Source organism: Carettochelys insculpta, chromosome 11 (assembly GCF_033958435.1).
Source record: "Carettochelys insculpta isolate YL-2023 chromosome 11, ASM3395843v1, whole genome shotgun sequence".
Taxonomy (NCBI): domain Eukaryota; kingdom Metazoa; phylum Chordata; order Testudines; family Carettochelyidae; genus Carettochelys; species Carettochelys insculpta.
In genome coordinates this window covers 25,181,732-25,195,526 of record NC_134147.1, presented here as the reverse complement: position 1 = coordinate 25,195,526, position 13,795 = coordinate 25,181,732, and the positions used below count along the sequence as shown (strand labels likewise).

At 38.4% G+C, this 13,795-nt stretch overlaps 1 protein-coding gene across 1 annotated transcript in view; it reads left to right on the top strand.

The window, feature by feature from the left end:
* Positions 1-13,795, top strand: part of DNAH12 (dynein axonemal heavy chain 12) — a 150,842-nt gene that overhangs the window by 24,414 nt on the left and 112,633 nt on the right. Inside the window, exons 12-18 of the mRNA XM_075005777.1 lie at positions 2,806-2,962; positions 3,077-3,168; positions 3,415-3,593; positions 4,442-4,577; positions 8,592-8,717; positions 10,926-11,060; positions 12,090-12,283. Coding sequence (XP_074861878.1) covers positions 2,806-2,962; positions 3,077-3,168; positions 3,415-3,593; positions 4,442-4,577; positions 8,592-8,717; positions 10,926-11,060; positions 12,090-12,283 — 1,019 coding nt within the window. The remainder of the gene's footprint in view (positions 1-2,805; positions 2,963-3,076; positions 3,169-3,414; positions 3,594-4,441; positions 4,578-8,591; positions 8,718-10,925; positions 11,061-12,089; positions 12,284-13,795) is intronic.

Genomic DNA, 13,795 nt, shown 5'->3' with positions numbered 1-13,795 from the left:
TGCCCCTAAACATTTTCTGGGCTGATCTCTCTCATACTGCTGTGCACCACACAGCCAACTAAGCCAAATGAGTGTTTTACCTAAGCCACTCAAGGACAGACAGAAGACAACAGCCAATTTCCTAGTTCTCCATTTTTGCATCCTTGCTGGATTATAAACCCAGAATTATCCTGTTTTGCATTACATCTGTACAAGGGAAACTCATTAATATAGTCACTTCCTCCTCAGTGTGGATATACCACAGCTTTTGTTTACAGAGCAGAGATTTTCTCAGGCAATTCACTCAAAACGCACTAATAACAATTTTTTTATATTTTATTTTAACTACAGAAAGATAGATTTTAAGTAATTGCTATTACTTGTAAATAGATCAAAGAAGATTACTTAGCAAACAACCAAAAATGCAAACTAAGCCTAACATACTATATAGAATTTGAATTTTTAGTTTTTCACCCTGACTGAAGATACATGCAGTCCATCAACTTTCCATGTACAGGTTAAAATCTCTTTAGCCTGGAATCAGCACTTCCCCCAGTTCAGTCTTTGTTTTTAGGTGTTTTCAGGAGTGAAACCCTGACATGAAGTGTCTCCTCACCATATATAATTTTTCAATAAGGTGGGAACCCTTTGTTCCATGCTAAATTCTCATCCAGCCCAGTTTGTAGAAGAAGAGAGGTACCAAAATGGAGTTCAGCATCATAAGGTCTGGTCACATGCCCCTGCACATCTTGCTGAGTCATTGCAGCCATTAATTCTGCGCTGGGTGAAATGTTCACAGGAAGACTAAGTTCTGTGGTCCATTATCTTTGTTGATGAGTCATTGGCACTATTTAATTTTTTCAGTCTTGTACCTGAAAGGCTAGTGATGTATGTCACTCAGAGTAAGCACATTTGAAATGCAGATACATAGTCAATATTCGTAACTTCAAATATAAAGATGAAACATATGCACACATTGTATTCATCAAATCATATTTTTCCAATGACGCTTCAGAAGACACATATTTTACCAAAATTCACCATAATTATGCCATACTCAGATCTCTATCAATATGGAGTGCAGTATCATACCCTATTCAAGTAGATTCTAAACATAACTTTAGTTTGAATTGCTTATGAGTCACCTACAGTGGAATGGACATGTGCAATCATTCAAAGTAAAACAAAACAGTTAGTAACCTATTCCTTTAACTATCTTTCTTCGAGATATGTTGCATATGTCCATTTCACAACCTTCCTTTCTTCTTCTTTGTTGCCTATGAGAAGGAACTGAGATGGGTTGGGAGCAGCTTTTCCCTTTATACCTGCATGCAATGGCACCCCAATAGGTACTGCAGAGGCAAAAATCTGACAACTGTGCACAAGGCACATATGCACCTGCTGTGTAATGGACGTCTGCAACAAAACTAGAATGTCCGCACTTTTACAGGAAGAAGTTGGTGACTGTGTACAAACAAGAAACAGGAGATTTAAAAAAATGCACTTTTGCACCTTAAAAGAGAGGTCCTGGTATAGGGATGTGCAATACAGTAGGGTCATGACATCTGCGAGTGCTGCATTTGTGAATTCAATTAATCGCAAGTGGCCTTGCTTCCCTGGGGATCCGGGACTGGGAGCACCAGCGCCTGCCGCGGCTTCCCCAGGGCTCCAGGTGGGGAGTGCTGGTGGCTGCTGTGGCTTTCCCAGGGCCCCAAGCAGGAGTGGCAGCAGCCGCTGCTTCCCTGGGGCTCCTAGGCCAGAGTGCCAGCAGTCACCACTTCCCTGGGACTCCAGGGTCAAAGCACCAGCAGCTGCCACTTCCTCGGGGCCCCTGATGGGGAGCGCCGGCACCTGCCACTTCCTGGGGCTCCAACTCCCCCTTCCCCCCACATGCACACATTCGTGAAAATCAATGTTTGCAGAGGTTCATTGTTCAGAACCCTCGTGAATGTTGAGACCCTACTGTATTTGCAGAAATAAATTGTGAAAGCTAGGCTGAAGCTTGCCCCTAAATAAGAATTTTAACTGAAATGTCTTTGTGTCCTGCCTCATCCTTTTGATTTTGTTCCTTCTGAAAGTGTTGACATTAAAATAGGTAAAACTTCTGGATTTTGTTTTGTTTCTTTAAAATTACAGGTTGAACCTCTCTAATCTGGAACTCTGTCATTCTGCAGCATCCATAATCTGTCATGATTTTAGTTAGCCGGATGACAATTTATCATGGATGTGGCCAAGTTTCCCATGGTCCCATAAAGTTTGTTTACAGCCACCAGTCCTGGATCTTAGTATTCTGTGTTGATATTTAGCTGTAATTTACCCCTCAATATCTTCTAAGAGGCCAGTAAGAAGCGGAAGTGTTGGTAACGTGCTGGACAATATTGACCTCCCATTGTCTGGCAAATTCTTCCGTTGGCACCAGTACCTTTGGGCCAGATTGTATCAACTTTATCGATATTGAGTGACATGTTACTCTGACAGTAGCCTAAATTGATATCAGTGCCGTTAACCACCAAGTAAAGGTGGTAAAGGTACCACTCTTCTTCATCTGTAAAATAGGAATAAGACATTTTTTGTCTTTCTTCTTTCTTTAGATTTTAAACTCTTCAAAGCAGGGAGTGTTGGGGTACATGTGCACACATGGTACCTAGCACTGTGGGGCCCCAATCTTGGTTCCTCTGGATGATTTTGTAATGCAAATAAATAATAGCAGCAAGCTCAGTTTTAAATAAAACCTTTCCAAGTTACATGTTAGGAATGTGTATCTACATCTTGTATTGTTGTCCGTGTACTTATTTTAATGTAATTGTCATTTTGTGCTTCTGATAGAATGTTCAAGCAGTACATTCTTGGCTAGCTGGAGGATCCACAGCTGTAACTCTTGACGCTGAACTTGCTGATCATGTGCTAGCGTGGGCCTCAACTACACTGAAGAGAGCAATACAGGCCAATTTGAAGGGTCCAAAAGAACATTTTGAAATATATGGTAAGTGACCTAAACCAGCATTTTGTAGGAGAATGTTAGTACTCAGAGTGAATTTTGTGAATGTCTACTTTTATGTTCATGGATTCTGCTTTCAATTTGATTATTACATTGCAGTTGAAAGGTATGGTTGGCTTGTAGATGGTACAGCAGACAAGCGAATAAAGAGCTTTGAAGCAGAAGACCACAAATTTGATGAATATACTGCTGTAAGTTTTAATTCTACATTTTTTCTTTGCGATAATCAAAAAAGTAAAATTGAATAAAATGTAAGTATAGCCATTAGCTCACAAAAATACTGAGTATCCACATAGTGGAAATTTTTTCAGAATCAATATGGGAATCAGAATAAAGTATTTTTAAAGCATTTAAAATAGTTTAAACATCTTATTCACAGATCTAAATATTTTAAAGAATGTCTTTGCAATTTAATATTTATACATATCATTTTGAAGTTTATAGATGAGTTTCTCAGTCTTGCTAAGGAAATCATGAGTTTGCCACTGCTAGCTCATTTCCCTATGGTGCATTTGGACTGTGATGATTTGAAACAGGGTTTGACCAATAAAGCAAAAAGCTTTGCAAATATACTAATGGAGAAAATAGTTGCTAATCATAGAGAAGAAAATGAAAAGTGAGTACGCTTTCCTGCTGTAAACCATTTCTTTCTTGAAAAGGACTATGATGTAATAGTTGCATTTGTGTTGTATAGACATTGTATAAATATATACAATTCTTTCACCAAAACTCCTGGTTAACTGAAAGGCAGTAGAATCTGAGGGGAGTTGCATTGACTGGTGTTTTTTTGCTGGACATCAGGCCCTAAATCCAACAAGAGCACACCATTTCTATCACAGCCGGCAGGCTTTGGGGAAACTACCTCACAAGAGATCTACTTCATTGCATTCCTGGCTTCCCAATGGTAGAATGCAAGAGCTGGCTGGAAGAAGGGATTTCTAGATTCCTTGAAGCTCTGTATAGATGAGACACACCTATAGATTATCTGTATACGTAAGGGATGAAGTGTTAGGAAATAAATCAAAATGTATGATGGCAAACTTCTCAAATACTATTCAAAATTTATGATGCCATTTCACAAGAATGACAAAATGTGTTACATTCTTATAAAGCAAAGCAGACAATTTGGGGGAGTGAGAGAGAGACATAATACTATATGGCCCTTATATTATTTTTACATGTATATATATATATTTTAAAAAAAAATTTTACAACAACTATATAACAAATATTTGAAGAGTTACTAAAAGGGTAAAAGTAAAAAAGACTTATATGACTCATTTACTTAACTGGGCAAATTTACTGTCAGATTGAAATCATGGAGTTATACCAGAGATTAACATGTCCCAGTGGTTTTAAAGAGATAATCTGAATGTTCTGTGACTGTACACATATATTGCTGGTTTTGTGGATCAGTTAGAAACCAAAACTAAAATCTTAAAACTTCGACATACCATTTTACAGCATATGCAAGGAATTTGAAACTATTAAAAAACGTGCATTAAAAGTTCCTGAGACCACAGAAGAAATGATGGAAATGATAGCTTATGTAGAAAAGGCAAAAACCACAGGTATTCAGGAACTGCTCATTAGAATTAAGGTAAATGCCCTTTTTTTTTTTTTTTTTACTTTCCTCCACAAAACAAACTGTCCTGTGCATTAGGGAGTTTCTGTGGAGCTGGGATCAAAAATCTCTTGTAACCATGGAACTGCTCCACAGTTGCTGCTCCAGCCACCATGCTAGACTGCCCTCCTTACTCATTGAGTTCCTCTCATACATCAGAAAGAGCTGGTAATTATGTTCAATGCCAAGACCACTGCCCCTGACCTTCATCTAGATCTCTGCTGTGTAATTGTGTTCAATGGCAAGACCACTGCCGCTGACCTTCATCTAGCTTTCTGCTGTGTAACGTGTATTTATATGCATTTAGACATTTTCGAAGTATACAGTAGTTTGTATACCTGATTAGTCAAAAGTCCTGATTAACTGGCGCTTAAGGGCATCATGGAGATCTGGGATCCATGCAATACTAGATAAATGCTTTCTCTGTGTGAACTGCAACCCCTGCTCCCCCCTTGCCCCTCCCCTGCCCCGCCTGTTGGTTATATACATGTAGGGAATGGGCAGGATTTTCCTTCACTTTTAACTCAAATGAGCTGGCTTTGAGGTTTATTTTTATCACAGTGTATTCTTTGAAGGACGCTCAGGTTAGGATTTCTTTAGGCTCTAACTTTAAAGGCCAAATATTTAAAAATTAGAAGCCTATTGTATCTGAAAAAATATGCACTTGCATATTAAACTACCTTTGGATGTATAAATATGGTAAGTAGGGACACAGATGGGTACCAGTTGGTACATACTAATGTTTTGTTAGTGTGCAAGATTTTTATAGTTGCAGCCAGCCTCTGGTATTTTAATATTTTTTAGTAAATGCCAGAGATGATCCTTTTATTGTTTGAATGGGATTGACAAGAAGTCGCCTCCATTTAGCGCTTGACTATGACTGTTTCTTCTTGGAGAAAAAAATGGTGTGAGAAAGGATATGAAAACACTAAAGCCCCACACTAGTTCTAAAATCTCTGAGGGCAAGTGGCTCTTTGATTTGTTCTGTACTGTGGCTCAAGATGTTGTGTTATCAGATTTTTCACTTTGATGTGGAAGCCATGTAAGAAATACAAAACACAGAATTATAGCATCATAGAATAGGCTGAAAGAGACCCCAGGAGGTCATTGAATCCAACCTCCCCTCCCCCAGCGCTGAAAGCAGACCAATCCAAACTAAATCATTCCAGCCAGGGCTTTGTCAAGCTGGGGCTTAAAGACCATTGGGGAAGGAGATTCTACTACCTCCCCAGGTAACCCATTCCAGAGCTTCACCACTCTCCTAGTGAAATAGTTTTTCCTAATATCCAACTTAGACCTCCTCCACTGCGTATTTGGTTCTCATTTTTAAATCTGACACCACTGAGAACAGCCACTCTTTATCTTATTTGGAACCCCTCTCTGGAGGTAGTTGAAGGCTTCCATAAAATCCCCCTCTTACTCTTCTCTTGTGGACTAAATAAGCTCAAATTCCTCAGTCTCTCCTCATAAGTTACGTGCTCCATCCCCCAATAATTTTTGTCGCCCTCCGCTGGACACTCTCCAGTGCATCCACATCCTTTCTGTAATGGGGTCCCAGAACTGGATGGAATACTCCAGATGCAGCCTCACCAGTGCTGAATAAACGGGCGTAATCACTTCCCTAGATCTGCTGGCAATGCTTCTACTAATGCACTTCGGCATGCTGTTAGCCTTCTTGGCTACCAGGGCAGACTGTTGGCTCGTCTCCAGCTTCTCCTACATTGTAATACGCAGTTCCTTTTCTGCAGAACTGCTGCTGAGCCAGTTGGTTCCCAGCCTGTAGCAGGAATTGGGATTCCTTTGTCCTAAGTGCAGGACTCTGCACTTGTCCTTGTTGAACCTCATCAGATTTCTTTTGGCCCAATCTTCCAATTTGTCTAGGTCTCCCTAGACTCTCTCTCTCCCCTCCAGCATATCAACGTCTCCCTCTAGTTTAATGTCATCTACAAATTTGCTGAGGGTGCAACCCATCTCCTCATTTAGGTCATTAATAAAGATGTTGACTAAGACTGGCCCCTGAACCAATCCTTGGGGTACTCCACTTGATATCAGCTGCCAACGAGACATAGAGCAGTTAACCTCTACTCGTTGAACCCAACATTCTAGCCAGCTTTCTGTCTACCTTGCAGTCCATTTATTCAGTCCATACTGCTTTAACTTTCTGGCAAGGATACCGTGGGAGACCATATGAAAAGCTTTCCTAAAGTCAAGGTACATTACGTCCATTGCCTTCCCTATATCTACAGAGCCGGTTACTTTGTCATAGAAGGCAGCCAGGTTGGTCAGTCTCCAACCTTGCCCTTGGTGAATCCATGTTGATTACTCCTGATCACTTTACTCTCCTCCAAGAGCTTCCAAATGGATTCCCTGAGGTCCCCTCCATGATTTTTTCAGGGACTGAGGAGAGGCTGACCAGACCGTAGTTCTCCAGATTCTCCTCCTTCCTTTTTTTAATGATGGGCACTACATTTGCCTTTTTCCAGTTGTTTGGAACCTCCTCTAATTGCCACAAGTTTTCAAAGATAATAGCCAGTGGTTCTGCAATCACATAAGGCAGCTCCCTCAGCACCCTCAGACACATTAGATCTGGCCCCATAGATGTGTGTAAGTCCATCTTTTCTAAATAGTTCTTAACCTGTTCTTTCTCCACTGAGGGCTGCCCACCTTCTTCCCATTCTGTGCTGCCTAGTGCAGTGTTCTGGGAGTTGACCTTGTCTGTGAAGATGGAGACAAAATGAGCATTGAATACTTCAGCTTTTTCCACATCATGTCACTAGGTTACCACCCTCATTCAGTAGAAGTCCCACATCTTCCCTGACCAGCATTTTATTGCTAGCATACTTGTAGAAACCTTTCTTCCCTTTCACATCCTTTGATATCTGCAACTCCAATTGCTCTTTGGCCTTCCTCGTTATACCTGTGCATTCTCAAGCAGTATAATCTCTTTCCTCTGAGAGACTTCTCAGATGTAGTATTTAGTGCACCCTAAAGAGGAAAAGAGATGGGGGAAAACCCCAAAACCTCGGTGGGGCCTTTGTGGGGCTCCCCCAGGCAAGCTCCCACTGTTGGCTTCTCCTTTGTTCATTGTTCACTTGGTTCACTCTAGCTACTTTTTTATAAAGCTGCTGTCTCAGAGCAGGTGCCCTGGCTCAAAGCTTTGCCTCCAAACCAATCAGCCACTCAAGGCCCACCTGGAACAAGGCACTCCCATTAACACTTTTCAAACTGTCATATCTTTCCAAGGGACAAACCCACAGTCTAACAATCCCAGCAACTAGCTCTAGTCAAAAAAAAAAAATATATATATGTTGTCACAGACAGACAGGCACTCAGATATGCACCCCACCAGGTTATAACAGAGACCTACTAATGCCACAATCACCTCAGCTTCTCTTGGACATAAGCAGGGTGAGCATATGTGCTAAGTAGTAAGCTTTTCTCACACAGACATTAAATTAATGTAATATGATGAGAGAAGTTTACACATTCTGGAAGGCATACATATTACTATCTTATGCTTTTCTAATAGATTTCTGATTTTTAAAAATTGAACTTTATTTGGCTTAAAAGAAACTACACCACAACATGTAATTTTATGTTAGGTATGTTATTATAGTCCCTTAGAGAAGGAGAGATAAAGAAGCATAGTACTTAGCAGCTGAAATCTGATCACTCCAGGGAAGAAAGTTTCAGACACAACACATGCCAAGATTGTTTGTATGAACTTTTGATGTTACATTGCTTTGAAAGGCACAGAGAGATCAATTCCTTGATAATTTATGGTCCTGAGGTGAAATCTGGGACTCCCACTGAAGTCAATTAGCATTTCGGTAATGACATCAGCAAGGCCAGGATTTCATCCTTGGATCAGAATTATGAGGGCTTATGAGTCTGAATTCACTGTTTTACCATGACAAATATTTTCCAGTTAGCCTATACTGTACCACGAGCAAACATGAAATACAAGCTTTTATGGAATCTCTTTTATAGGAATGCCAAAGACGAATGAATTACCTTTTAGATGTTTTCATATTTGTTCCTGAAGATCTGGCACTGAATGCAAGAGTCTTACTGTGGCCTCAGAAGATTAATCCCATCTTTGATGAACATGATGATGTAAAGATATTTTCTTATTATGTTATATATTCTAATTTGTTAGGCCTTGTATAGTATTTGAACAATTTATTTTCACTATTGAGAATCACTGTCTAGTCCAAATTTGTATAACAACATTTATTATAAGAGTATCAAATCCCATCATACCAGATCTAAGTATTTATAAGAAGCCCAGTGCACTGATGGAGAATATAATAAATAGATATTTAGCAAGTACCAGCAGGTTACAAATATAGGAACTTAGAACTGTCATTTTTGCTTAAAGACTTTTACAAGTCTTGTATCTTACTTCCATTGTAATAATTCAGAGGAAGACGAAAAATCACTGGAATACATTTAGCCAATTGTGTAATGTTTTACATGCTGTGAAAAAGTCCTTCCAGACCCCAAAAAGTTCGGGCCTGGAAGCATGACAAAAATTAGTGTCATTCTTTTAATGTGCACACATCACTATGATGTGCAAGGGATTTACACAGGCCTTTCAAAATATTCAGCCATACTGCATGCTATGTGAAGAAACTATTGCTTTTTTTTTCGAAATGCACTGGCTATTAATATTTTCTTGTGACCTTATTCTCTACATAAATCAGAATTAGGGATTCCAGTTATTTGACGAAAGATTACAAATAACGAATTAGCAATTATTCTTGGTTTTATGTGATTCTGGTATATAATTACTTTCCTAATCTTCCACCAATACTTCTAGCAATAATCCACATGAGTTCCCACTGTAATTCCCTCTCTGCACATGATAGCAAACTGGAGTATCTTCATGCTTTAGTTCTTATATGGCAACAAATGTAGATAGTTTAAGGTTATAGTTAATTATCTTAGAATTTGTGTAGGTTTTTTATCAAAGTTTTATTTAATCCTGTTAAGTGAAAAAGTCCAGAGCACTTTTCTTTCTTTGAGTTTTGCTTTGGTACTGAGGAATAGTTCTGAAAGCAGAGAGCCCATCTTTGAGCTTTAAAATGTGCCAAGATTGTTATGCCTCGATGTGTGTACAAAATATTTATTTTGTTTAGGGAAGTCTTGTATCCTTAGTGTGAGGGCCATCTGATTTGTTTAATAAACACAGACAAGGCATATGATGCTTCTTTTTAAATTATATTTTCATATAAAGATCCGTATGAGAATCTGTTTGCATTAAGTCTCTATGGTACCAATGCCTATCTTGCACGCTTTCCTATTTCTACAACCCAGGAATTGCCTCCCCCTTTGAGTAATTTTGTTCTTCTGGATAATCAGTTTTGCATGGAAGCAGAAGAGCCCTGCCTTCATGTTGATTTCTGAGAGTAGCTTTGGAAGGAGTTCATCATGTCACAGATCCCATGCTTGCTTCAGAGAGGTCTTGTGTTCTTGGTTTCCACCTTTTACAGCACCATGGCCGTGTCTACACTAGCCCAAAACTTTGAAATGGCAGATAGCAATAAGGGGATTTCGAAGTTGCTGGGGTCCTTTCGAAAATGAGCCCTGTCTGGACGAGCTGTGCGGCGGCAAGCCACATCAATTTCGAAGTGCCGCGGCTGCCAGCATTCTAATGAAGTGCTGAATATGTATTTCAGTGCTTCATTAGTAAACTTAATTAGTAAACTTGGAAATGGTCATTTGCATGGCCATTTCGAAGTTTTGGGCTAGTGGACGTAGCCCGTATGTCCTCAGACCTGGCCTTATTGGTTTTCAGTTCAGTCCCTGGTTTGAAAAATGGACTGTTTCCTCAGTTCTAGTTGTAGTCCGCATTCGCATTTCCCATTTTTAAAATAAACTACCTCTTTCCTCTTAAGTTGGAGTGCACTCTTGATAAGGTCCAGTTGATACCCCTAGCTTTTTTCAGAGAGGTGCCTATTACTGAAATTTGTGGAGCTTCTATCTGTAGTTAGATTTGCATGTTTACCAATCACTAGTCCCTTGTTATAACTTCTAGGTCAGATCCCCAGTTTGTTCTGCAGGATTGTTCTACAGTGGTTATTTAAATTAAACTCCTATTACTTACCTCTTTGAAGGGTAACTGGTAGCCACTAACCCCGGTGTGATCTGTATGCACAAAAGCTTTTTGAAGAACTCCATTTATTGCAAGGGAACTGACCTGTCTGTACCATTTATTTTCTTTCTGTTCATGCTAATAATACTTGCTTATGTGACAATGATGCCAAATGTCTGCTTCAAACTTTTGTTACTAGCACATTTACACTATTATTTGTTTTACAGTTGATTGAACAATCTAAACGTAAAGGTGAAAGTGAACTGCTGGCCAAACGTGAGAAGCTGATTTTGGAACTGGAAAAGCAGATGCGCCTTATGGAAGAGTTTACAGAATTCTCAGAACTGGATCGCATGCAGCAGGTTTGATAAACATAGTACAGCAGAGGGTCAAAGAGTTGCATATACTTGATAAAAGAAATGGGATTGTGATTTAAGAAAAAAATGTGTCAAGCACAAAGTTAAATGTTAAAGCTCTTATTACTGTATTGTCATGCTGATAAAACTCTTTAGATACCCAGTTTTGTACTAATAACCATCTAATATTCTGATTGGAATGCAAATTTCTCATGATGACTTTGTTTAAATCAGTTAATAGTCACAGAGTAGAATATTAAAATTGTGGAAGAACATGCTTTTGAGACTATGCAAACAGTCTTGATGAAATCCTGACTCTTCTGCAATTAATAGAAATCTTGCCATTAACTTCACAGGGGCCATGATTTCAATAGCTGGTTTTAGTATGTTTACTTTTTTAAAATGAAACTATCTACTGAGGTTTGCTGAAGTTTTTGTCAATAATTTCATTAGGAATTGACCAGTTGCATAACTTTCAAAACTTCTCTGTGCACTAACAGTAGGCTGAATGCTGGATCTGAAACTTCATAACTTCTAAATTCCCTTCCTGATCACTAAACTCACTCTGCCATACTTTGAATTTAAAAAAAATAGCTTAAACTTCTTGACTAATTGAATACATTTAAAAAAATGTTTTCAAAGCATAAAACTCTTCTTTAAACTTGGGAATCACATATTAATTATAAAAAGACTAATAATACGTATTCTTTTCTGGTATAATGCCCCCTTGAAACTCAGTTGATTTTATAGCCCTTTTTTACAGTGCTTCAGTGTGAAAAAATTAAAATTATGCTTATTTTGTTTTTCTGAGCATAAATCTAATCTCACTGTGAAAAAACTCAGTTCTGCTGCATGAGGACCATGTTGTAGTCTTTGTTTAAGAGCATGAAGCTAATATTATCCTGTACCTCTCACAAATTACTTGCAATTTTGAAAAGCCAATGATTTACTGTCTCTTTTTAGTATTTTGTAATTATGGCTATTCATAATGTAACTTGAATTTTTTAAGAAAGATATATAATAATTTTATTTCAGTATGTGACTGACATGAGAGCATTGCAGAAACGCATACAGGAAGCAGAGGCAACAGTAGCTTTTATTAATAAAGAAGAGAATCTCTTCAAGTGGGAGCTGACTGAGTATCCTGTTCTTGACAGTTTAAAAGTTAACATTGAGCCCTATCAGAAACTTTTTGTTCTTATACTGAAATGGCAACGAACAGAAAAAAGGTAATTGTATACTTGATTGTCTTAAAGCTAAATAAGCGAAAGGCTAAAAGATTCCATCTTCTTTTATATGCACATACAAGATATGTGAGCTATTTTGAAAAGTGTTTCATGCATGTGAGTATTTTCACCTGAGTGTTTATATCTGTGCAGGTGTTGCCATCGATCAATAGTTCTCAACCTTCCCTGCTGTAGGGAGTCTGATTTTCCTTGTGTATTCCTAGTTTCACCTCGCTTAAAAGCTATTTATTTACAAAATCAGACATAAAAATACGAAAGTGTCATAGCAACTATTAATGAAAAATTGCTTACTTTCTCAATTTACCATATAATTATAAAATAAATTGATTGGCATATAAATATTGTACTTACATTTCAGTGTGATACTTGAGCCTGTTTTTCACTGGTGAGCCTTGTTTGAAAGCTGAATCCCGCACTGTGGGCCTGAAGCATGTAACTTAGCTTCATAGGGCCCCTGTGGCATGCAGGCCTGAGCAGTTTTCCTGCTTGCTACCTCTTAATGCTGGGCTTGCAGATGTAATAGCCCTAAATCTTTCCAAGACCCCAGTCCCCTGAGAGCTTCAACCCCCACCCCAACTTGAGAAACACTCATTTAGAAGACCTGAAAAATTCTGTATATCCCCTGGGCTTCTCATACCTCTGGTTGAGATATAGATGGTTCATTATGTTTATATTTTGTTTTATATTTTTAACATGGTAAGTTCAATGTTAAATGTTCATTTATATGATGTATATATTTGTAGTCATTTCTTGAATGCTGACAGTACACTTGGTATTGGTCAAACATACGAGAAAGAATAATTCTTATACAAATAATTTCTGAAAGTTCTATGGAAGTTTTGAGGAAAATTTTGAAGGTGATGTAAGTCATTTTTCATGTGAGAAGGGAAGAGTGTTCCACTTCTCTGAGGCACTCTCTAAATTTATATAACAAAATATAATTTTGAGTCTGCCTATACTCCCAAAATGGAATGTAAACCTGCTTAAATTGTTGTCTCTGGTGGGTAAATACTGCTGTGTAAACTGTCATAGTGACAGGTCTTAAGTGTGTGAAAATGGGTATGCCCCCTTCCAAACTAGAGGTATAATTTCTAGCTCTAGGAGACACATTCGCTCTGGCTCTAGCTATTGCACTAAAAATAGAGCCTAGCTCCAAAGGTATGAGTAGCAGAGGATAAAGGGGAGGGGTGGGACGAGTCACCTCACATAAATACCTGTCTAAGACACTAGTAACCTTCTAGTAACTATGCCCTGTGGAAATCCTCATGCTACTAAACAGGTATTGAGAGTATTTTCTTAGTTACTATTAGTATTTTGTACAGAATGACAGAATTAAACACATGGGCTGCACCTTCATTAAAATGTTTCTTTTAACTTTTTAAACTTCTGTTTGTGATGCAAATATTATATCTAAAAACTAAAAAATGTGTTTTAGATATATACGTCATTCTGATTCTTGTAAAAGATGCATTATAGTTCTGTTTTTAATTACAG